Consider the following 24986-nt stretch of genomic DNA (forward strand, 5'->3'; position numbering starts at 1 on the left):
CACACACACAAATGAGTTCCAGTTGTAAATTTCAGAAGGTAACAGACGCGTGGATGCTCAGCAAGCTCGGTATGTTCTCCAGGGCTAACCCCGGCCAACCACTGGGCAGCTTCCCTTACGCTTGGTGATCTTTGCCTCTCACAGTGCAGGCAGCATAAAGACACAGATCCTTCTTCCCATCCCCTCTCACCCCTGCTTGGAGTTGCAAACTCCGCTGTTGGGAGGAATTCACTTGCAAGACAGCTTCATGGGGGGTGTGGGGGAAGAGCAATCAGCAAAGTCTTTTGTCCTCTTTGAAGTTCCACAATAGTTCTTCTGGTGTCCATGGCCTCCCTTGGGAGGCAGGACATAACACCGTCTGCTGGAGGTCAGCACTTTACACTGATGTCTCTCTCCTGGCTGGTGATTTACACACAGAGGCTTATAGTGCCAGAGCCCACTCCCCAGAGCGGTGGGGGAGGTGCCGGAGCCCACTCCCCAGAGCGGTGGGGGAGGTGCCGGAGCCCACTCCCCAGAGCGGTGGGGGAGGTGCCGGAGGCCTGGAGCCCACCCCCATGGCACTGGCTGAGGGATCACATTCACCACTGTTAGCATTCAAGGTACGTGTCTGGTTTAATTTCACAAACTGCCAGCAGACCAGGCACCGTCCGCCCCCAAAGCCAAGGGTGGTTCCAGGTCTGAGCAGACCCAGTGCGCCTGCTCCGGAGGCCTGAGCCCAGCCTGGGCAGGGCGAGGGTTGGGTGCGCTTGTCTCCCAGGGTCAGCGCCCATCCCCAGGGAAGGGAACGTGGAGCAGTGTGGGAAACATGCTGTCCACAGCACAGCCTGGGAAGCACTTGGGGCCTTCAGCAAATCCCAGCCCAGACCAGGGTGGGGAACGAAGTGACGTGTCAGCCCTGGCTTCCCCCAGCCATCATCCCTGCCCTGGCTCGGCTCTGCAAGCCACACAGGCCAGGCCCGATACTGCCGCATCACGTTCCCCCAGCAGCCAACCACTGCCCCAAACCGCACCCCCCACAACAGCCCCCTCACTGGCCCATTAGCCGGGCCCCAGCTGGTCCCCTTTGCAAGTCAGGCTGCCATTTGTGCCATAGGCCCTGTCGAAGGTGGCTCCCTCACCCCCCCACTGCTGGGAACACTGTTTACCATTTACAGCAGCGATAACAGCGATTTATGATGGCCCCAAGGTCACAGCCTGTGCACTTGAGATGCTCTTGGGGCACCAGGCCAGGAGACAGTGGTGCCACCTCAAAGATCTGAGAGCTGCTGACACCACCCAAAGCAACGGACCTTCGGCTCCCTCCTGAACGGGGCACCAGTGACTGCCACGCTGCCCTCAGCAACCTCCCACCCCGCGCTGCTCTGCTCATTGGCCAGTGGTGCCCTGGGGCGAGGGCCGGGACTCTCCCGAACAGCCCGATGGGTCTGCCAGCCTGGAGGGTGCTGAGGAGTGGCAGCTGCAGCAGCCACTGGCCACGCTGAGACTGGGTGCCGGGAGCGAGAGCCCGTGGCTAGAGAGGGAGTCGGGCAGGATGGAAAGGGTCTAGAATCAAGCCAGTGGGATGGCAGCCCCTGTCTGGGACCAGCACGGGAAAGTGCTGGCCGAGCACTGAGAGCCTGGCAGGAGCACACAGCTGCCTACGGCTTTGCACCCAGGAGGGAGCCAAGTACCTAAAGACGCTCCTGTGCGGAGGGTGGTAAATTGACATCCTGCGTGCTGGTGGCATCTCCACACACCACAGCAGGCCCCACTGCGTCTGCCCTGGCCTCGCTCGCAGAGCGCCAAGCGCCAGCCCGGAGAAATGGATTTCCATCGAGCACGGTGCTGGGGCCCTTCGCGGGAACACACAGGTAGCTGCACCGTGTGTGGCACAGACCAAAGCCTCGCCATCCAACTGCCCTCCAGCCCCAGCCAGCTGGCAAACCCTGCACTGACTTTAACCCAGCGAATCTCCACACCCGCCCTGCAGCTCCAGAACGGGCGTTGGCCAGACCACTTGGCAACCTCCCCGCCCCCTGCCCCCCCACACACAGACCCAGCCCTGGTGTCCCTGCCGGTTGGATTCAATCAGTGCTGGGAGCCCCATTGGATTCAATCAGTGCTTGGAGCCCACCGCTCCCGGCTCTAGCTGCTAGCTGGGGCTCCCGTTGGTGGGGGCAAATGGTGACAGGCCAGCAATAGCCTGAACAAAGCCTAATGGGATTAAGATAAATGTTATTGGATTAAGTTAAACCTTATTGAATTGGGGTTAAGGCCTTTGGGGTCCATTGGATTAGCCATGCAGTTGTGTGTGCCATTGCAGCATTGCAAGGACCTGCTCTAGGAGGAGTGGGGGCTAACTTAATGCCTCCTTTAGCAGCTCTTTGCAGCCGCCCCTGGGGAGATGCGCATGTGCTGCTCAGACTGGATCCTCCAGGGACCAACACTCAAAGGAAGGGTTTGGGGATAAATAGCCTGGTTTTAAACAGGCTCGGGGCTTTCAGTTCTGACCTAGCAAACAGCCAGGACCCCATGTCCAGCGAGGGTCCCAATCCTTAGGGTAGGGTTGGCAGGATTGGGCCGATGGGGCCCCATACAACTGGGTGCTAGTTCTCAGCCGATGCTGTGATGAACTTGTAACCACAAGGAAAGTCTGTGGGAGGCACATTGAGGACGTCTCCTGGCAGATGAGCCCATGGCAGAGTCAGGGTGATCCCTGGGAGGGTTATTAGCATGGTGTGACGAAGTGAGAATGTTCTTAATGTGTTCTGTGAATGCTGAGTGGGGAGTGTTGGCCTGGGAAGGTTGCAGGGGAGTTTTGCTGGGACTGTCTGCATTGGGGATGGGAGACTTTCCTTGAGGGAGGATACGTGAGCACGTAACATGAGAATCAGGACGGGGTTGGAGGCCAGGTAACACCTCTGCCCGGGAAACTGGACGAAGGCTGGAGGAGGAGCCAGAGGAGAGGCTGAGTGAGCCGGCTGGAGGGAGTTTCAGTTTGGAGCTGGTTGGGAAAATGGATGGGAACCCAGATGGGCTCTGGCCTCCCTGCCCCGACTCCGCCCAAGATGGACCTAACTGAGGGGGTCCTGTTGTCTGTACCGGCAAAACCTGTTTTGGACCGTGTTCCTGTCATCTAAATAAACCTCTGTGTCACTGGCTGGCTGAGAGTCATGGTGAATTGCAGGAAGCCGGGGGTGCAGGGCCCTGACTCCCCCACACTCCGTGACACATGGGTCTCTTGCTGGTTTGAATATGTTTTCTCTGTAACGTTTTATACCTGAAGAACAAAGCCAGGCAGGCGGTGCCAGGCAGTACCATGTACCTGTAGCAATGTGAGGCGGCTCTGAAGAGAAAGCTAGCAGGTGTCCTAGGACAGCCTGTCTGTGCTGGGAAGAGCACAGGAAAGGCAGGGAGCTGGCGGCCTGGAAATACCCAGCTCCCAAGGGAGGCACAGGTCTCCACCCCAGAGAGGTGTTGGCCAGGGGAGCCGGAAGCCTGGGCCATGGAGGGGAAGCACAGAACTGGGACAAGCGGCTGGAACACTTCTTTGTATCAGACACTTCCCAGTGCCAGGCTAGAAAGCAGAAGTGGCTGGTAAGAAACGAGTGCCCATGTGCCCCCTCACACATCCCGCACAGCACTGGCCTTGCCCAAAGAGCAAGTGGATGGAGCCAGGGGCGGCTCCAGGCCCCAGCACGCCAAGCGCGTGCTTGGGGCGGCAAGCCGCGGGGGGTGCTCTGCTGGCGCCGCGAGGGCGGCAGGCAGGCTGCCTTCGGCGGCATGCCTGCGGAGGGTCCGCTGGTCCCACGGCTTCGGCGGACCTCCCGCAGGCACGCGGACCGTCTGCAGGCAAGCGGCGGAAGGCAGCCTGGCTGCCGTGCTTGGGGCGGCAAAATTCCTAGAGCCGCCCCTGGATGGAGCGTCGGCCACAGATCTAGGGCCACACAGCGAGCGCTAGCTGTTTAAAACATTGATTGACTCTGGGATTCAAACCCTGGGGCCCCACATTCCCGGGCTCAGTGGCATGGCAGGCAGGGCCTTGCAGGGCATGCCAGGCCGAGCAGCGCCCAAGGCAGCAAAGTCAGAGCTTTGTGCAAAGCTATGCCAGAGTCTCCCCTCTCAGGCCCCAGCCACAGATACTTTTCTCCCTGGTGCTCCTCCACTTCCCTGCTATTGTCTGTGGCTAACCCCTTCTCTGCCACACCATTTTAATTCGGATTCAGCGGGTTGCTGTTGTGACCATGTGGCAAGTTCTCCAGCTGGGAGCGGCCTCCGCAGAGGAGAAAATCCAGAGCAGAAAGGGCAGCTTTCGTTTTCTCGCTGACGCCTGTGCATCTCGCTGTCTGATTATTTGCACTGCGCTCATCACTTTGGCATCTCCTCTAGAAACACGCTGCACTTTAGACCCGTGTCTTCCACACACTCCCCACCAGCTGACACAGCCGACAATCCAGCTTGGAGATCAGGAAAGGTGCCATCAGCTGAGGATGGGCGTATGCGCCCTGCTAGATACCCCAGCAGGGGTATGACCTGAAGGGAACGTGGCACCAGGCCCAGAAGGGAATGCTCTCTGTGTAACCTGAAAGCAAACGAACCTGCCAAGTCTGTGCAAACCCCGGGGGGCTTTCGATCATTAGCAAGGGAGCCCAGACAGTGCGGCCATTAGTACATGGGCTCTGCTGGTTGGCAATCCCTGCCTACGCCCTGGGCCGGTCTGGAATACCGACTCTGTCTCACACTTACTCTAAGGGGAAGCCCTCCAACTTCCCCTCTCCCTAGCCAAGGTCCCCTAGACACAGGGGTCACGGAGGGAACATGAGGGCCTTGGTCTCTGCTGGAAGGAGACTGACCAGGTCGGGCTGAAGAGGAGCTCTGTGAAGCTCGGAAGCGGGTCTCTCTCACCAGTAGAAGTTGGTCCAATAAAAGTGATTCCCTTGTCTCACTAATGTCCTGGGACTGACATGGCAAACGGCAGCTGGGCCTGAAATGTGTGGAATTAAAGGGACCCTTGAAAGCAGTGGCAGGCCCTGCCCCAGCTGATTTTTCATGGTTTCACCACAACATTCTCCTCTTTCAAAGGCTTCTTCCCTCCCCAGCTGCTGCTCCAGGAAGGAGAGAGTCTCTGACAAGTGACAGCCGCCTGGGCTGGCCTGGCCGCACACAGCCCGGCTGCACTCAGCTCTTCTAGATGCCTTGCAAATGAGGGATTGTGGAGGCATCTCCCACTTCCAGTCGCCTGCCCAGCCCCCCGTGTCCTCAGACTTGCCTCTCTTGGACTGAGCTAATCAGGCCTAGCAGATGGAATGCGGCTCGCTCTCCGCCCTGCACCCGAGCAGCTACACGCCTACCACCACCATGGATGATGACATTCTAAACAGACAGCAGCTGTGGCAGCACAGCACGGGCTAGCCACCAGGAGCACCAACCCGCCTGAACCCCGTAGGCATGGACTCGAGGCAGCTGGCCCGTGCTAACACTCGACACCGCCTGTGCCGCTTCTGGTGCCCTACTTCACCGAGAGCTAGCACACGTGTCACCTCCCCAGCTCCAAGGGTAGACGTGGCCTTTGCAGGACGGCACCTGAAGCCGCTGCTTGCACATGACGTTTCTGAGCGGGATGGGCTCCGAGCTTCGAGACCATGTGTGGGGGTTGCCCCATGTGTGCCCTGAATGCTTTGTACAGGGCACTTTTGTGAAGAGATCATGTATGGCAAGGCTAAGGTGCAGCCGGCTAGAGATGGCTCCGGATTGCTTTATGATCCAGCATGGTTACTTATTGACTAAGCCAGGTTCCAAGGAACATGACCTCCCAATCAAAGGAACATCTCGGAGATCTTGGTCTTGGACTAGACAGTCTCATTTACGCAGAGAAGTCTCTGTGCCCAGCCGGAGGGACCCCTCTGGCGCAGGGTTGGAGGTGGAGGAATCAGAAGCCAAGGCTGGGCTGTCTGGCCACCATGAAGCCAATGCTGTGCAGCTACTTGCTTGTATCCATTTTCCCATTCTGCTCAGCAGAGCGTTACAGGGCAGAGGCAGAGAGAATCATGACCCAGACTCCTCTGATAGACGGGTAAGTACCAGCCCCTGCTGCTCCCTGCCTCCTCTCAGCAAGTTGGGAAACTCCCCCCGATGGGAACAAGCCTGAGCTCTGCAAGAGAGGGAGCGGGGCGATAGGTTTTACCCTGGGGCTGGACAGGGGATATATTCTCAGCACTGCGTGGCGCGAGGCCAGGCCAGTCTGAGCGCACAGCAGCTCCCAAACTCAGGCAGTGGAAATGCAGGCTCAGGAGTGAGTCCCCATTGGGCGCAAGAGGCTCTCCATGGCAGGGGTAGCTTGCCTGCCACCCTGGCACCACGCGGCTCCTGAGGGAGCGGTTGGCCTTTCCAGGAGCTTTTCCTTGCCAAGGGGTAGAGTTGTCCCCTCTGCGCAGCTCCTGGCTCAGGGGAAGCCAGGGTGCACCAGCTTTATCCAGCAGGAAAGTTTCTTACCCACTCAAGGATTCTCAGTTCCCTGAGAAACCCCCAGCGATGAAAGCCCTGCGTGGCCCAGTCCTGGGGAAGCCCCCGGCTCAGAACTCCACAGGGACCTGCTCCGTGTGCCCCACGGGAAACGCTGGGGTTTCTGGCGTGCCCCAGGGGAATGGGAGGGCGGGGTGGATTTGCATGTGGTGGGTTATCAGGGCCAGGCCATGTTACATTACACCATCAGTTCACTGCAAAACACAAAGGGGAAACCCAGCCCTGCTGGCACATCGCAGCCAGGGGAACATGGCTGCTCCCAGCCGGGGGAGAACCCTGTGAGGTCAGGCAGGGAGCACCTCAGAGCGACCCCAAGGCAGGTGGGAGCGTCGGTCCAAGGACCACGTCCGTTCCGTTGTGTGACAGGCACAAAGCTGGGGGGCTGTGTCGGACCAGGAGGAGAAACCCCAGCACTGAGTCATTTTTCTAACAGGCAGGGTTTGGCTACAGGGACCCACCGGGGCTTCCCACTCTCGGCTGGGACTGCCCCAGAGGAGCTGCTATCCCCAGTGCGCGCCAGGAGGTCACTGCTATCCAGCGGTGTTTCTGTATTTCCCTCGGCCTCGTTGGCACTAAGGAAAGCCCGGGTCCCTGGAGCTGCTGCAGACAGCAAGCCAGAGCCCAGAGGGGGACGAAGCGCAGGGTCTGGCCTGGCCGGGCAGGCGGGTGTGCGGCCTGGGGGGAGGGGGCTGCTGCAGTTACTGGCTTTGGGGGTAGGAGGGGTAAGTGTGATGCTGATCTGCGAGCGGCGCTAGAGGCAAAGGCCAGAGCCGCCACAGGGCGCCGGGACGGGGACTGTTACTGGTACAGACTCAGGCTCTGGGCTTGCCAGAGATTCAGAGCAGGCAACAGGCCTGCATAGCCAGGGGGAGTCACGGAGGTAGGGGGCTCTTCCACCCATGTCACTCTGCCAGTGACAGGTGCCGCCCCTCCCCTTGCTGCTCCGTTACTGGGCTCCTGTCCCCAGCTTGTGCCCCCCCAGGCCTGCCTTGGGCCCCTCCAGCATAGCCCCCATCAGGTGCACCAAACCGCGTGTGTCGGGCCAGTGGAGCTGGTCCTGCTCGCAGGGCTGGTGCTGCCCCATATCCATGGGAGACTGACCTAAGCCTGCAGCGGTGAGGAGCCAGGCACGGTCCCGGCGGGCCCTGGGGGGCTGGACTGCAGGGTGAGCCCCTCGTCAGCCCCTTCCCTTGGGCTCTTCACCCCATTCAGAGAGGTTGAGGGCTGCAAATTGGGCAGCGTCGCCCTGGGCCCCCCACTCCCTGAGGAGCCTGAGCAGGGGCCCTCAGCCCTTCCACACCCTGTCCCCAGGTTACACCAGAAAGAAGGGGTAGGACCCCCCCGGCTATACAGAAAGGGAGGAGGGTCCCCCCAGGCTGAGACCCCACAGGCTGGTGCTTGACAGAGCCAGAGGAACCCCTCCTCTTTCCTGGGCCCCAGCCCCACTGGCACAGCACAGAGGGAGACATCATCCCGGGTGAGCTCCCAGGCCGACACGCAGTGACCAGAGACAGAAATAACCCCCGAGGGCTGTCTGGTGCTGAGTGACGTGGGAGGGGAGCCGCCTGCAGACTGAAAGGGGAAGAAGCCCCCGCCGTCGCGCCACACACCTTGCTTCCCCCGGCTGCGTGACACTTCCTTAAATGACGGCAGTGGCAGATGCAACCGGCAGCAAGCTGATGTCATGCAGCCAGGGCGGTTCTCAGGGGCCGGACAGGAGCCAGTTCGAGGTGAAGAGAGACCACTCCTGAAACCCCACCATGGGCGCAATCCTGCGCTGGCCCGGGGAGCGGATGAGCTGTGTCTGAGCACACGTACCAAGCTGGCCTCAAATGCAGCTAGCCGGGGTGCCGGGGCAGGGCCAGAGGAGAGGAAACTCACAGGCAGCCAGTTCAGTAACTAACCCCACCCCCACCCCCACCCCCAGGAGAGCACCATGGCAAACGGCAGCTGCCTCCCTCCGAGCAGGAGCCCGCTGCCAACCACCCCGCTGTGCCACACAGCTCCTGGGCACCTGCCCATGGCTCCCCAAGCCTTGGAGCAGGTCGGTGCTGCCAGGAGCAGTGCTGGAGCCGTGGCCTGTGGAGTTCCCTGCGGGGTTTTCCATCGGCTCTCGGAACCCCTCTGCCTTCGTTCTTGTGATTAGTTTCTTACCCAGGAAAGAGAAACACTCAAAACTCCAGGAAAGAAAAACTCCTCCAGACTCTCAGCTCATCGTGGGCTTGCTGGGCAATTCCCCTCTGGCTCCAGCGGGGCGCAGGGAGACTGGCTTGGGTGGAGTTTTGGGCGGTAACACAGGAACATCTGGGCACCTCTGGCTGCTGTCAGGGCCGAATGGTGGCTTGGCCAAGTGCTGGCATTCGCCTGGGCTCTCTCACACGCTGAGCAGGGGCAGGGGTAGGGGTCTCTGCATACACGTCTGAGACCATCACAGCTACCTCCTGGCTGCTGTACAACACCCCTGTGCCAGGGCCACACGTGCTCCCAGGCCAGGCACTGCCCTCCCTCCACGGAGCGATACACAGCCCTGCCTGTATCCGCCTGTGCTCCGGCAGTGAGAGAGTTAATTCAGCGCCCTTGAGCACAGAGCTAGGAGGTCCCCAATCCATTTCCCTGGGGTCAGCTGCTCCCAGGAGCCCCTGCAGCAAAGCCAGCGGAGCGGCTCTTCTGGGGCTTGGTTTCCTGCTCTGGTTCACGCAGCCCCGTGACCCATTGCAGAGCAGTCCGGGGCCAGGCCTCTGTCACTAGCACACAGCCCCTGCTACTACCCCGGCGGGCGGCTCTGGAACGCAGGCTGGGTAACAGCCGGTGTCATCCCTGCCACCTTCGGCTGGGGATTAGGCAGCGGCCAAAGGAACATCAGGTCGCCAACGCTCCAGGATGTCCTGGCATCTCCAGGAATGAATGGTTAATCTTTAATTAAAGCTTATGTCATGTGATGAAACCTCCAGGCGTACGCCCAGCCGAAACTGGCAGCCCTAAGGAAGTGCATGGTGGGAAAGCCTGAGAGGGTGAAGGGGGTGCCAGGGGCCGCTGGGGAGCACTAGCCTGGCTCCTGGCAGCTGAGATGCGGGCACATGCTGCAGGGCCAGGCAACGACGGAGCCATCACCCCAGTGTACAAACGCAGCCCCAACCAACCGCCATATTTGGGGTCGGGAAGGAATTTTCCTCCAGGGTAGATTGGGAGTGGCCCTGGAGGTTTTTCGCCTTCCTCTGCAGCATGGGGCAGGAGTCACTTGCTTAAGGAGTGGGTGGATCGGCTTTTGTGGCCTGCATCTTGCAGGAGGTCAGACTAGATGATCATAATGGTCCCTTCTGATCTTGAATTCTATGATTCTATGATTCTATGAACTGCCGCGCAACAGCAGCAAACTCCCCCAGCACCCGCGTCACAGGGCAGCCAGCCAGTCCCACAACATCCTCCAGGAAGGCCGGAGGATGGTCACACACCATGGGTTCCCTGCCAGGAAATGCTTCACCCGCGGAGGGAAACAGCCAGCAGGGGAGGATGTGCGCCGGCTACGTCACCTTCCCAACGCTTTTTGTTCACAGAAATGGAACTGGAGGAAACACGTGTGACCTCAGTGAATCCACGTGCCGAGCCGTCCAGTGCGAGAGGAAAAAGAACCAGCAGGCAAAGAGGCCTCCAAGCGCAGGCCTGTGCCTCATCTAGAAACCTCCTGCCAGGGAGGGAAAGACAGCCAGAGAAAGCCCCCAAACAGCCCAATGAGTGTCAAATGTTACTACAGAGATTGAACAGGCCGTGAGTTACAGTCAGTCAGCCTCAGCCACAGTCCTTCAGGGAGTTTCAGCTTGGCTAGCAAAGCACCATGAGAAAATCTCTAGGGGCCTTGTGCACAAACACCCCTGCCCCACCCCTTCCTGAGCCCCCCCTCGCCCCACCCCTTCTCAAAGGCCCTGTGCCTGCTCTCTCCATCCCCCCTCCCTCCATCGCTCGCTCTCCCCGACCCTCACTTGCTTTCGCCAGGATGGGGCAGGGGGTTGGGGTGCGGGAGGGTTGTGAGGGCTCTGGCTTGGGGTGCAGGCTCTGGGATGGGGCTGGAGAGAAAGGGTTTGGGCTGCAGGAAGGGGCTCTGGGCTTGGATCAAGGTGTTGCGGTGCAGGGGGGAGATTGGGTGCAGGAGGGGGCTCAAGGCTGGGGCAGGAGTTGGGGCATGGGGGGGGGTGAAGGCTGGGGGGCACTTACCTCGGGCGGCTCCCCGGAAGCGACCGGCATGTCCGGCTCCCAAGTGGAGGCACAGCCAGGTGGCTCTGCATGCTGCCCATGCCTGCAGGTGCTGCCCTGCAGCTCCCATTGGCCATGGTTCCCAGCCAATGGGAGCTGAGGAGTCGGCACTTGGGGCGGGGCAGCGTGTGGAGACCCCCTGGCCACACCTCCGCCTGGGAGCTGGAGATGCCAGTCCCTTCTGGGAACCACAGTGAGCCAAGGCAGGTAGGGAGCCTGCCTTAGCCCCCTGCGCCCCCAACCGGACTTTTAGCGGCCTATTAAAATCTCCTGGATTGCTTTCAGTAGTCACCAGAAGCTCGATGCCAGTTCCAGTAGACTCCCAGTCAATCTGGGAGGGTTGGCAACCCTATGCACAGGAGGAACCACTACCTGGACACAACCCCCAGGAGAACTCCTGAAGGAGGACAGCATCCAACCCTCTGTACTGGATGGGGAGGAATTCAGGTCCACCTACACTAACTGGATAAAACCCTATGGATGCTCCATTGATATCACCAGCAAAACTCCCCTGGACTTCACTGGGGCAGGATTTCACCTCCCATCTGCAGTTCTGCAAACAACCAGAAACAAAGGCTGCAGAGCAGACCTGGGCTGATCCCCACCCGCCCCTAAGCAGCACCCAGACAGGAGCATTCACCTCCTGGGAATGCCTGCCCCACCAGCAAACACGCCCGGGCCCTTGTGCAGCAAAGCGCCAGAGCAAACACGGTGCACTCCCCGGGACTGGCAGGGGCAGGGCACAACCAAAGGGGAAAGCACCTGAGCCGCCGGTCTGAGAGTCACGGGCAGAACAAATCCCACCCAGCAATGGCCGGACTGCTGAGCCCCCTCACTACAGGGACTTGCCAGAACTACATCCAGCTCTCAGCCAACGGCGCCTCCTGGCCACAAGCAAGGCTGACAGGTGGGCGGCAGAGAGCCCAGTCCATGCCCGGGCCGTGACTGTGCAGCCAGCGGGCCGAGGAGAGATGGAGACATAATTTCTGTTCCAATGCCCCTAGCCAAGAGAAGAGCCTTCCCCAGCCCCCCAGGAGCTGGAACAGGCATCTCATCAAAGAGCAAGGGGGGGACGGAGCAGTGAGATGGCACCGGCCACTGGCTCAGGCTGGGAATGACAAAGGCCCAGCATGTGACCCATCCTCAAGGCGCCCCCCCGCCCCCGACCCACCAGGTATCTGGCTCTTCCTGTCTAGCTGGTCCTGCAGCGGCGCCGCGTCCTCCCTGCTGCAGCCCCTGGCTCACCGAGCTCCAGGGGATGAGGCGCTTGGGCACCAGGCTGGGTATCATGCTCCCTAATCTGCCTGCAGCCCAGCCCTGCTCCCTCCTGGCCGCCTCCAAGCCACCGGCAACCTGAACAGCTCTTTGTCCCCGGCCCCCTGCCAGCTGCCAGCTCCAGCCACCACCACAAACAGGGCTGGGAGCCTGCAGAAAAAGCCATTTGATCTTAGGCTAAAGAGTCCTTGCTCCAGACGCTGGGAAGAGACACAAGTCTAGTGAAGCTGGAGACAGCACTGCGAGGGTTAATTGGCCTCAGCTGGGCTGCTGGGACCTCCTGCCCGGCCTCTGCCCAGGCTGGTTAGTGTAAGGAGGGGAGAGAAGCCCCAGGGAGGAGGCAGAGGGTCCCTGGCTCCTGTGTCTCCGCTCACATGTGGAGAGCAGGGCAGGGCTCCCAGAGGTGCAGGAGGCAGATGTTGCCATGCTCGGGACTGGAGCCGTGGCCGGAGGGATTCTACTACGGGCAGGCAAGTTCCAGGCACCTGCCAGCTGCGAGCTGAGGCAGGGGCAGGTCAGCAGGCAAAGGGCACAAACCGGGGAGCCGGTGCCAGCCCTGGGCACTCAGCACCTGAAGGACTAAGGTGTGTCTGCTGCATGGGCTACGGCTCAGGTCTCGCTGGCCGCAGAGGGGCCAGCCAGCTCCAGGCCCGGGGCCCGGCGATCTCCGGGTGCTTTGCTGAGCAGGGGACGGGAACAGTGGGGGTGGCCGTTCCCCTCGGGCTGTGCAGAAGCCAGCTGACACCCAGGCATCGCTCATGCCACAGTGCAGAGAGGGGCCCATCTCCGCCACGCAGAGACGGGAGGAGAGCGTGCGGGCGGGTGGGCGGGCAGGTGCCAAGCCGTCCCTTGCTTCGAAACTCATGTAACAGCAACAAAAGCGGGCGTCGGGTGGGCAGCAGCAATGGCACTAGCCCAGAGGAGTTGGTTACGGTTGTGACCCCTGTTCCAAACGCTGGCTGCAGCCGGCTGCGGGGCTGCGGTGGGAGTGGCTGAAAACACAGAGCTGGGGCGATGCTCAGCAGAGAAGGGGGCCAAGGTGCAGGGGAAGGGGTGGGTATCAGGTGCCCCCCAGGCCGATACAGCTCTCCAGCCTGCGTGTATAGGAACTAAATCTCACCAGGCCTCATCTACAAACGCACCTTGTGCTGCTTCGACTGTCCAGGCACAATGGAAAAGGTACAAGCCCCGAGCGTGTGTAACCCACACACCTCCTGGGTGTGGTGTCCTGTCCCATCTAGCGGCAGCGAGACCACTGAGAGAGCAATTAATGAGTCTGCGCTGCAGCCTGAGCTACCAGCCAGCTGGCTCTTAACTCCTGCAATAGAGGCTCATGCACTAAGCTCCAGAGGTCCCCGGTGCCATCCTGTCCGCCGAGGCCCGGGCTCTGTTGGCGTTACCCGTGAACGCAGCTACTCTGGGATAAATGTGCTTAGAGGAGTGTGGTTAGTCCTGTCCCAGCAGCAGAATAAAGCTCCGTTACCCTGCGTCCACGCCGGGGGTGACCCGGTGTAACTGTCGGTACCTGCCCCCCCTACAAACATGGGGCACAGCCCAGCCCTAGTATCTGTCCCGCAAGGAGCTGCCCCTCGCACCAGCTCACCCTTTTGGGTAGTGCTACGCGCCAGCCTTGCCTGGTGACAGTCCATGCCCAGGCTTCCCGGGGCTGAGGGCTCATGCCAGCCACTCAGATCCCCTGCCCCAAGGGGTCAGGCAGGGTGGGTGGGGCTCCCCCCCATGTGGGGGTGCTGGAGCATGGCTCCCAGGCTCCCTCACTTTCATCCCTTTCTTTCCAGACACAACGACCTCCCCTGGCAGCTGCTGAAAAAGTTTAACAACAGGCTTAGTGTGGCACCGGCAAACCTCACCCTGCTGAACGACACCCACACCAACATCCCCAAGCTGCGGAGCGGGCACGTGGGAGGGCAGGTAGGCTGCAGATCCCACGGGCACAGCCCACAGAGCCACAGCCACGCTCGCAGCAAGCCCCCCCCCCCTCCAACCGGCAGCGCTCACGCCCCCGTGGAGGCAGCCGAGCAGGGGAACACAACCCTGACTCCAGGAGCATGGACTAGGCAGGGCTTTCCGACGCAATCCAGCCGAGGAGCCGTTATGAGTCTGACTCAGCCCGGTGCGGCAGGATTGCTCCCTGGAAAGCCCCGGTGGCAGGGCAGCCGGCCCTCACTCGGCTGAGCAATCGCTGGAGTTTTCTTGGGGCCAGAGGAAGCCAGCCCCTGTCACCCACCTACTGCCTGCGTTTCCCCAGCACGGCTGCTTTCACTTCCACCATGCTCAGGCTCCGGCTCCCTGATGCCCGGGGATCCAGCCCAGCCCCCAGGCAAAGCAGGGCCTCCCTCGCCACCTTCACAGCAGGTCCCAGAGGCTCTGAGCCCAGGGATGGAGCCAGGAGCTACCGACGCTCTGTGGCCGTCAGCAGCTGCCTGACCTCTCTGGGTCTGTGCCCACCTGGTGAGAACCCTGCGGCAGCAGCTGGCGGCTTGTGCATGTCGCCCGCCCACCCAGTCCCAGATACCGAGCGAGCCCCACAGCTGGCTCTGGGATGGGTGTGGGTTGAAGGGGGCAATGAATGAAGCAAAGCAGCCGCCTGAGCAGCTGAAGGCTGCCCTGCCCCACGGCGTTGCCCCGCATGGAGGGCCAGGCTCCTTAATGCCCCCCTTGTCTCCCTGCTCAGTTCTGGGCGGCTTACGTGCCCTGCGATACCCAGAACAAAGACGCGGTGAAGCGAACGCTGGAGCAGATCGATGTCATTCACCGTATGTGCGACAAGTACCCCGAGGCCTTTGTGTGTGTCACCAACAGCACAGGTGAGCGATGGGGCGCGGCCCCTGCCCGGCTCCGGGGGGGTGCAGGAGCGGAGCGAGGACAGCCAGTGCTGCGTCCCAGCCCCGAATGAGCTGGGTGAGGGGGACCTCCCTGCCCAGCAGCCGCTGCCATGCTGCACCCAGCACCCTGCCAGGGCATGGTCCTTGCCAGCCCCTTGTATAGGGGAGTGTAGGGGGTTCGGCCGGGGCTCGTGCCCCCTCCGGGGCAGGGGGGAACCAGACCACCTCACTCCTTCGGTCAGGTGTGTCCGGGAACTAGCCTGGCTGGGCGGCAAACTGCCACTATTAGCCGGCCCCGGCCCTGGGTCAGGGCAGGCAACAAGCAGTCAGTAGCACAGGCCCTCGGGCAGGGCTGAGCAAACAGCTGAACAGCAAACCCCCAGGCTGCTGGCTCCGGGCGGCCTGGGAGAGGGGGTGACTGGCACCCGCTAGGTGGGTGGCAGGGCGGACGCAGGCCCACCCGCTCCACCGCGTCCCAGCCCGGGGCCCTAGCAGGGGCAGAGGACCCGCTGCTGTGTCAGTGGGATCCTGACTGCAACATGCGGACATTGGCTCTGGCAGTGCTGCAGCCAGACTAGGGTCGGCTGCCCCCAGGCTACTTCCTACTTCCCCCTCTAGAGGTACCCGGGTCTGGACGGCGTCCTCCATGGGGTCACACACCATGGGTTCCTCAGGGTAACTGGCACGCGGCTGGCTCGGCAGCTCCTCGGGGTAACTGGCGCGCGGCTGGCTCGGCAGCTCCTCGGGGTAACTGGCGCGCGGCTGGCTCGGCAGCGCCTCGGGGTAACTGGCACGCGGCTGGCTCGGTAGCTCCTCGGGGTAACTGGCGCGCGGCTGGCTCGGCAGCGCCTCGGGGTAACGCGTGCGGCTGGCTCGGTAGCTCCTCGGGGTAACTGGCGCGCGGCTGGCTCGGCAGCGTCTCTGGGCTCGGGCTAGCATCAGGCATTGGCTGGTCTGGCCAGTCCTCGGGTCGGCTGCCAATTGCTGTGGTCTCCCAACTGGCAGCTACGCCACAGGCTGTGGTTGTGTTCCAAATGAGCTCTGGAGTTGGGCTTTTATACTTCTGTGACGAAGTGGGAATGTTCATAATGTTGTCTCTGAATACTGTGTGGGTGCCTCAGTTTCCCCTATGCCGTTCTTACGTATCTAGGTGGTGGGAGAAGGGGGTGTGATTGTTGCACAGCCCTAGAGGGCAGATGTGATGCTGGCTGGGCAGAAAATGGCCGACACTCTGTCTCCTGGCAACTAATGACCTGAGCCCCTCCTCTACAAAGGTGCCAACTGAAGGTGTTGGAGAACAAAGAGTTCAGGTGACCTGCTGTCCCAGGAAAGGGACACAGCCCAGAGGAGGAGGGGCTGGAGGGTGAGTCAGTCTGGAGCTGGCTGGGGACAAGGAGTGAGGGCAGACGTGGGGGTCTGGCTCACTGCCCCCCAGAATGGACCCGGCCTAGGGGTCCCGTTCTCTGTACCTACAAGCTCTGTTTTAGCCCGTGTTCCTGTCATTGAATAAACCTCTGTGTTACTGGCTGGCTGAGAGTCCTGTCTGACTGCAAAGTGGGGCTGCAGGACCCTCTGGCTTCCCCAGGGCCCCGCCCGGGCAGACTCGCTGTGGGAAGCGCACGGAGGGGCAGAGGATGCTGAATGCTCCAAGGTCAGACCCAGGAAGGTGGAAGCCGTGGGAGCTTCTCGCCCTGCAGACAGTCTGCTCACAGAGAGGAGACTTCCCCAGAGTCCTGCCTGGCTTCGTAGGGAGCAGTTCCCGAGCATCGCCCGGGGACTCCGTGAATTTCCTGTCCTGCACCTTGACTTCTGAGGGGCAGGCACAGGGTTCGCTGGCTCCTCCCACTTTGGTGTCCAGAGAGGCTCATCCCTCTCCGGGGCGGCAGGGAACCAGACCACCTCGCTACAGGGAGGTAGTTCCCTGGTACCCTGCCATGTGTGTGTCTGGGGGGCCGTCTCTCTCGGCAGACGTGCCTGCCCCGTGCAAAGCCCACTGAGGTTTCCAGCAGTCGGTAGCAGGGAGCTCAGGTTGTCAGATGCCAGCCCCTCTGAGGTCTCCTACAAGGGTTGTCACGAAGTCCCCGGGTGATGCCAGTCAGGACTTTGGGGAGCCTCCTCTCCCTTGGAGCAGACTGTCTGCAGAGTAAGAAGCTCACACGGCTTCACCTCCTGGGTCTCTCCTTGGAGCATTCAGCATATGCCCCTCCGTGCGCTTCCCCCAGCGAGTCCGCCCCGGCAGGGTCCTGGGGAAGCCAGAGGGTCCTGCACCCCCACTTCGCTTCGCAGTCAGACGTGACTCTCAGCCAGCCAGTAAAACAGAGGTTTAGTAGATGACAGGAACATGGTCTAAAACAGAGCTTGTAGGTACAGAGAATCAGAGCCCTCAGCTGGATCCATTCTGGGGCCCAGCGAGCCAGACAACCCCGTCTGCCCTCACTCCTCGTCCTCAGCCAGCTCCCAACTGAAGACCCCTCCAGCCCCTCCTCTCTGGGCTGTGTCTCTTTCCCAGGCCCGGAGGTCACCTGACCTCTTTGTTCTCCCACACCTTTCGCATCCCCTTGCAGGGGGGGAAGGGCCTGGGCCATTAGTTGCCAGGAGACAGAAGGTCGGCTAGAACTGAGGCCCCCCCACAGTATTCAGAGGAAACATTAAGAACAGCCCCACTTCGTCACACGGGTAGCTAGGGCCTGCCAGGCAGAAGGGGAGCTCAGCAGGTCTGGGGCAACCCCCCTAGTGGGCGACCTGGCACCCATTAGCCGGCATGGCTGGCTGGGATTCCCCCTGCCCCTGACTCCAGGCTGGGAAATGCTGCTCTTGCAGGCATAGAAGACGCCTTCCGAGCAAAGAAGGTTGCCAGCTTGATTGGCGTGGAGGGCGGCCACTCCATGGACAGCAGCCTGGGCACCCTGCGGATGTTCTACCGGCTGGGGGTGCGCTACATGACCCTCACCCACAGCTGCAACACCCCCTGGTAAGGACCCCAGCGCTGGGCCCAGTGGGGTCGGGATGCAGGGGGCAGAAGAACAGGGGCTGGTGGGTTTGGAACGACCTACAGGTGAGTGAGTCCCAGGGCAGGTCCCGGTGCCCAGAGAGGGCCAATGCCTCTTCCTGCCCCGGTGCTGGCACTCGGGGGTGGGCAGCAGCCTAGGGCCAGTAAGTAGCTCAGGCCGCGTGGGCTCTCCAGGAGCTGGCCTGATGCGTGTGCTCTGGCTCACAGGGTGGACAACTGGCTGGTGGACACGGACCAGGAGCAGCCCGTCCACAACGGCCTGTCGCAATTCGGGAAGGTGAGTGGGAACGGCCCCTGCCTGAGGGAATGGAGGCCGACCTCCCCACGCCCACACAGGGGGCAGGGAGCTCTCAGCTGGAGGCCCTTGTGGGGATGGGGAGGGGATAGAGCCCCCCCACTTCTCCAGCCAGGGACCGGCCGTTCTGGAAGGGGCGCTGCTGGCACCTCAGGGGCAGCTCCTGCCACGTCCCAGAGCACGGCCCGCCAGGCGTGCTGCTGCAGGGGCTGTTCCAGCCCAGCTGCCACTGTGGCAGCTTCCAATCCCTGGCCACGTTCCCAAAGCCACTGCAGTGTTTCCAGGCCAGCAGCAGCCTGGCAGTGCAAACTCCTGACCCCGCCGCACGGCCTCTCTGGGACGCCTAGTGCCCCATTGTCATCCCCCTGCCCCAGGACCCCGGTTAGCCAAGGCTCAGCTGCGGCCCCTGTGATTTGCCAAGGGCAGAGAAACCTGGCTGCTGCTCACCTCCAGTGCCGGATGGTTTCTGTGCAACTGCCCAGCTCTCGGCTGGCACTGGGGGGTGAAGTTCAGATCCTGTGGGCTGACTCCCCCCATGTTACTCCAGGGCCCCCGGAGCCCTGCCGTCTGCCCCACTGCACCGTCCCATTCCTAAAGCGCCATACGGCTCTGCCCATGGAGTCCCCAGCCCAGGCCACGTCTGTCTCCCCCAACCCTGCTCACCCCGATTTACCCACATGCAGGGCACCGCCAGCCGGGGCAGCTCACAGACACAGGGGCCAGAGGAAAGCGTGAGCTGGTGGAAGTTGACACGTAGGTGGGCACTCCTGTCCCTGCCCTGTCTTACCCTCGTCCCCGTTCGATGCGCTGCCTCCCCGGCCCCTCAGTGGGCAGGTCCCCTGGCTCAGACCCCCCGCGCCGCGCCCAGGGGGAGGGGGCGAGGTCCCATTCACTCGGGCAGGTGGGGTGAGGCTAAGTGGGTGAGAAGGGGTGCCCAGGAGAACATGCAGGTCCCACTGCTCAGAGTCTGCAGGGCCCTGGGGCCAGCTTGTCCCTGCTGTGGCCTGTGCCTAGCCGGAGGGGCACGCACACTCAGTACCTGTCTCTCATCCGCTCCCCTAGCGCGTAGTCCGGGAAATGAACCGCCTGGGCATGCTGGTCGACCTGGCCCACGTGTCTGTGCAGACAATGGAGGACGCCCTGGAGGTTTCCAAAGCTCCTGTTATATTCAGCCACTCGTCAGCCTATGAGCTCTGCAGAAGCAGGCGCAACGTGCCTGATGACATCCTCCGCAGGGTGGTAAGATGGCCTGGACATGCAGAGTGATGAGCACACGAGACCTGGGCAGACAGCGCCGACTCAGGCAGAGAGGGACCAGCTCTTGGACAGGAGCAGCTCCTGCAGAGACAGCCACTAGGCAAAACCGGCACGAGCCACCGGTGCTCTCCCCCAAGCAGGGGTCAGGAAGGATGTGGTATAGCAGGCCCTGCTGGGAGCCCAGGCGCTACGGGCAGGGGCGAGATCCCGGGCTTGAGGGGCCAGGGGCAGGATCCCATGGTGGGATCCTGGGCATGAGGGGGCAGGATCCTGGGTGCAAGGGTCCAGGGGGGATCCCTGGCATGAGGGGCTAGGGGTGGGAACCTGGGCGCAAGGGGATGGGGGCAGGATCCCAGACACGAGGGGCCACGGGTGGGAACCCGGCCTGTGGTAACATCAGACTGGGAGTGAGAACCTAAGTGTCTGAGCTGGAGGCACTGACGGTGCCTCGTGCAGCCTGCCGGCTGGATCACTGCAGGAAGGGTCCAGGGCTCTGAATGGGAAGCAGCATCCTGGAGAGCACAGTGAGCAGCACCACCGCCGGCTCCTCCTGCACTGGGGCACTGGGCTGCCCGGCCCAGAGAGCCCTCACCTGCTGCAGCCTTTAGGAACTCGTGTGCACGGGCGGTGGGTACCATGGGCGGCTAAGGCTCCCCTAACCCAGGCCAGGGCCCCGCCCTCTCTCCCCTTCTCCCTAGGCCACTCCGGGGGTCAAGGCAGCTGCACGGGCTGGCTGGTGGCCCAGTGCTTGGGGGTCAGGCCGGCCAGTGCAGCCAGGGGCGGACCAGTGGGCGGCTCGGGGCTCCTCCGGTCATGGGCGGTCTCAGGGCTCCAGCAGGTGGGGGGTGGGGCCGGCTGTCTAGCCTCCCCAAAAGGGGGGTTCACCCGCTGCCCATGCGCGCATGTCTCCGCCTGCAGAACCAGACGGGCGGCCTGGTGATGGTGAACTTCTACAACTTGTACGTGTCCTGCAACAAGGAGGCTGCCACCCTGTCCCAGGTCGCAGGTGAGTCTGGCGCCAGCCCTGAGGGACGTGGGGGGGTCCCGCACACTGGGCCTTGCCCACTCACTTCTGGCACGTCCCCCCGCAGATCACCTGGATCACGTCAAGAAGGTGGCTGGCTCCGCGGCGGTTGGCTTTGGCGGGGACTACGATGGCGTGACCACGTAAGGACTGGCCCATGGAGGGGAGATGGGGAGAGCTTCCTAACCCCACACAACAGCCAGCCCCCCGCAGCACTGGCAGGGCCAGCTCTGAGCCACACCCAGCCACGCAGGCTGGGGCCCACGGCACCCCAGAGCAGGCTGACCTGGGGCCTGCCCTCCTGCAGGCCCCTCCCCTGCGCTTGCCCCAGAGCCTCGGCGTCTCCCTCCACCCACTGGGCTCCAGGGAGACGCTGGCGAGGCCTCGAGGGGCTGCAGGTTGCTTTGCTGCCCAGAAACGGGTCATGGCTGGTCGCTGAGCCTAGGAAAGAAACGTCCCCCCGCACCAGGCCCCTGCCCGGCCCCCAGCTCTGGAACCAAGGCCTGGGGCAGCTCCTGGTACCAAGGCTCTGCAGCTCCCCCCGGCCACCTCAGCCCCTCGGCTCAGGGGCCCTGCGCAAAGGTATCCCGAGCGAGTCTCTCCCTCCGGGGCAGCGCACGCAGACTGGAGGCCCTGTGTGAGCCAGCTCCCAGCACCTCCTGGACGCCACAGTGCCCTGGGCTGGGTGCCTGTTCGCAGGCCTCGCCGCCTCTCCCAGCTGTGGGGCCCATCTGCTTGGGCGCTGGGGGAGGGGGCTCCCCAAGGCAGAACCCATTAGTAAGAGTCCCACGCCTGGGCTAGCAATAAGGCGCATTGCCAGTGAGGGGCTCTGGGGGCCGCACACTTCATAGCTCCTGGGGGCTGAGCTCATGGTACATCCCAGGGGCTCCTGGCATCCCCCCACCAGCTCCCTGTGGGCCCCATCCCTCTATAGTGTCCAGGCCCCTCTAGGGCATGGATTCCCTGCAGCTTCCCCCCACACCAGGGTTCTGTGCAACCCACCTTCCCCTCCCTTCCCATACCAGGGCCCCCCATGCCAGGGGCTGGGCACACCCCCAGTTTCCTCTCCCCCCATTCTTTTTTCTCTGGGGAAATAAGCCCTCTAGGCTGGTACCAGTGACATACTCCTGGCGGGACACGCAGAGCTGAGCTGGGAGAAGCGTTAGCCGGGAAAGCACTGGTAGGGGCCATGAACCAGGCAGGGCTGTGCTACAGCACTGGCAGCCTTCCTGTGTCCCCCATTGCCCCTTTTGACTTTCTGATGTCCCCCAGAATCAACAGGGATCCGCTCCCTGCTGCCTGGGCCCTTGCCTGCAATGCCGGAAGCCGTCCCCTGAGGCAGCCTGGCTCTGTCTGGCTCACACGCTAACCGCTGACCCCCAGGATCCCTGAGTGCAAAACCTTTGCAAGTTGGGCCAGCTGAGCGTGGGAACCACGTAGGCAGGGGAGTCCCGTGGCCTGAGCTCCGCAGGGGTCAGGCTGGTCACCGTGCTTCCAGCTGGCCTGCTAAACTCCAGCCCAAGCTGTGAGCTCAGTGCTTTCCGGCATCCTGCAGGGTTCCCCAGGGGCTGGAGGATGTTTCCAAATACCCAGACTTAATAGCTGAGTTACTGAGGAGGAACTGGACAGAAACCGAAGTGAAAGCTGCCCTTGCCGTGAACCTGCTGAGAGTCTTCAAGAAGGTGGAGGAGGTGAGCGAGAAGAGATGGGAGAGTCGTTGCACGGAGCGCTGCGCCCCCCACACCCCACCTTACTGCAGGGCCAGGTGCCTGCCTGGGCCATCGCAGGACGGGGGCACATCTCCATGAACCATGCTGCAGCCTGGCCTGCCCAATCCAGCCAGTGCTGCCTGCCCCACAGCTCTGTGCCCCCCACCCTGCACCTGCCAGCCCTGATCCCGCCCCGCTGCCCCCCAGCTCTGCCCCGCCCCGCCGCGGCCCCGAGCGCCGGCTCGGCCCGAGCCCGGCCCCGCACAGCCCGGCCCCGGTCCCCAGCTCCGAGCTCGGCACAGCCCCGGCCCCGTCCCGGCCCGAGCCCCGCTCCACGGCACAGCCCCAGCCCCGGCTCGAGCCCCGCTCCGCGCTGCACAGCCCGGCCCCAGCCGCTGCCCGAGCCCGCCCGCGGCACAGCCCCAGCCCCCGGCTCCGAGCCCCGCTCCGCGGCACAGCCCCAGCCCCAGCCGCCGGCTCCGAGCCCCGCTCCGCAGCACAGCCCCAGCCCCAGCCGCTGCCCGAGCCCCGCTCGCGCACAGCCCCGGCCCCCGGCTCCGAGCCCCGCTCCGCGGCACAGCCCCGGCCCCGGTCCCCGGCTCCGAGCCCCGCTCCGCGGCACAGCCCCGGCCCCAGCCGCGGCTCGAGCCCGCTCGCGGCACAGCCCCAGCTCCGAGCCCCGCTCCGCGGCACAGCCCCAGCCCCAGCCGCCGGCTCCGAGCCCCGCTCCGCAGCACAGCCCCAGCCCCAGCCGCCGGCTCCGAGCCCCGCTCCGCGGCACAGCCCCGGTCCCCGGCTCCGAGCCCCGCTCCGCGGCACAGCCCCGGCCCCAGCCCCCGGCTCCGAGCCCCGCTCCGCGGCACGGCCCCGGCCCCAGCCGCCGGCTCCGAGCCCCGCGCCGCGGCACAGCCCCGGGCCCGGTCCCCGGCTCCGAGCCCCGCTCCGCGGCACCGCCCCAGCCGCCGCCACCGAGGCCCGCTCCGCGGCACAGCCCCGGCCCCCAGCCCTGCTCCGCGGCACAGCCCCAGCCCCGGCCCCCAGCCCTGCTCCGCGGCACAGCCCCAGCCCTGGCCCCTGGCTCCTTGGCCCCCCTCTGCAGCACACTGAGAGGCTGACTTTCCTTTCCCCGTTAGGTGAGGGACAGCCTGTCCCAGGAGCCCCCTGACGATGAGCCGATCGCGTACGAGGAACTGGAAGGGCAGTGCAGAACCAGCTATGGGTACCCCGCCCGTGACAGCGCCAGCCCCCCCAGCACGCTGCCAGCCGCTCTCATCGTCCCCCTCCTTTACTCCCTCCTCCTGTAGAGCTCTGGAAGCAGACCCCCCCTTCTCACTTCTGAGCCAGCCTGGGGGGGGCAGGGGGGAGTGCCGGGGACTCCCCACCGCTCTGGGGCTGGCCCTGCAGGGGAGCCCAGCAGAGCACTGCTGCGCCGCCGCCCCCCACTCTCACTGGGCCCACAGGGGGTGAGGTTCAGTCGTCCTGCCATGATCAAAGCCGGGTTAAGTGGCCACGCCCCAGCCTAGGCCCCACTGTTCACCTCTGGCCACCATGCGGCTTTTCCTGGGGATTGAACCCACTCAGCTGAGCTAACCCGACTTAGCCCTGTCCCCACCCCCTTCTGCCCTTTGGCACCCAGCTGGCACCTGCAAGCCTGAATTAAAGCTGAGGCTCCGCTCCGCTCCCTGCTGTCTGTCTAGTCTATGACCTAGGACCAGCCACACCTCCCCAAGGCCAGCCCCCAGCTTTCCACCGGGCTGAAGGCAGGAGCAGGACGTGGCTCCTGGATAAAAGCCCCTTTAGAGGAGCCTTTTATCCTGGTCCTTCCCAAGACAAAGCTCGGTGGCCTGGAGCAGAGCCCGCCTGTGGCACCAGAGGTGGAGCCGAGCAGCCCTTGGGGCTACAAGGCTAGGGTGGGAGAAGAGCCCAGCTGCAAGTGCAGAGCAGGGGGGATCTGTGGCAGCCTTTACATGGTGAAGGCACTGTGCAGCCATTAATCATTAGCTAATTAGCTGGCCACTCAATCATCCTGTTAGCAATTTCCTCTAACATTTAAAGAACAGCCTGTCTTTACAGCGGAGGCGGCAACGGACACCTGGTAAACAGCCCGCAAAGCGAGCTATCTTCCTGTTGCATTTGCAAGTTGGCTGCAGTACAGAGCCCCCACCTGCCAGCGAAACTGGCAAGGGTACATAGCGATCCTGGGCCTCTGCCTACCCCTCACCAGGCCCCTCCAGAGAGGCAGGCACTGGAGCCTTCTACCCCCGCTGCAAGATGGAGGAGTGGGGCGCTCAGACAGTGGCCCTTTCATCCCCCACTCAACCCCAGCCTGGCTCAGGGGCCTGCTGGTGGGGGTGGGGGACCCATCACTGCTCAGCCCGGAGTGGGGGGCTAAATGGGTTGAGTCAGGCTCAAAGTTCCCCCACCTCCCCCGGAAGCCATGCTGGTGCTTTCACCAAGTGCCCGGGCCTTGGGACAAGCCAGCAGGGCACACACTGCCTCTGGAAAGAGAGGGCTGGGGCTGGAAACCCCACCCAACACAGGGTTAGTATTCCCCTGGGAGGGGCCAGAATGCCAGAGCTGAGGTCTGGAGCCCTCCAGTATCTGCAGAGCAGGGACCCACCTGAGCCTGGCAGTGCCAGCATCCCCAGGCCCTGCTCCCGTGAAGGGATGCCCCCTGCTGGGCCATGCTGCATGTACTTGGAGCTGAAGGCACCAACTCCTACTGATGTGGGATTCGGCCCTCCAGTTTGATGGCCCATGCTGACCCGAGCAGCCCCTGCTGCTGACCCCTCCTGCCTCCTGCAGAAGTGGCAGTGCTGGCTCC

General features: G+C 63.1%; 1 protein-coding gene across 2 annotated transcripts; it reads left to right on the forward strand.

Moving 5' to 3' along the window:
* The first annotated feature begins 5716 nt into the window (after positions 1-5716).
* DPEP1 (dipeptidase 1) lies at positions 5717-23841 on the forward strand. Of its 2 annotated transcripts, none has more exons than XM_039502556.1 (10): positions 5717-6052; positions 13821-13953; positions 14717-14849; positions 17688-17838; positions 18085-18154; positions 19235-19411; positions 20348-20435; positions 20521-20596; positions 22009-22144; positions 23296-23841. In XM_039502556.1, exons 1-10 carry the CDS (start codon positions 5784-5786, stop codon positions 23464-23466), a joined length of 1404 nt encoding a protein of 467 aa, XP_039358490.1. In that variant the 5' UTR covers positions 5717-5783; the 3' UTR covers positions 23467-23841. The 2 variants fall into 2 exon arrangements, with proteins under 2 accessions (XP_039358490.1, XP_039358489.1); XM_039502555.1 differs by lacking the exon at positions 5717-6052 and adding an exon at positions 9875-10266.
* Positions 23842-24986: the final 1145 nt, after the last annotated feature.

Source organism: Mauremys reevesii, linkage group 16, assembly GCF_016161935.1.
Source record: "Mauremys reevesii isolate NIE-2019 linkage group 16, ASM1616193v1, whole genome shotgun sequence".
Classification (NCBI taxonomy): Eukaryota; Metazoa; Chordata; order Testudines; family Geoemydidae; genus Mauremys; species Mauremys reevesii.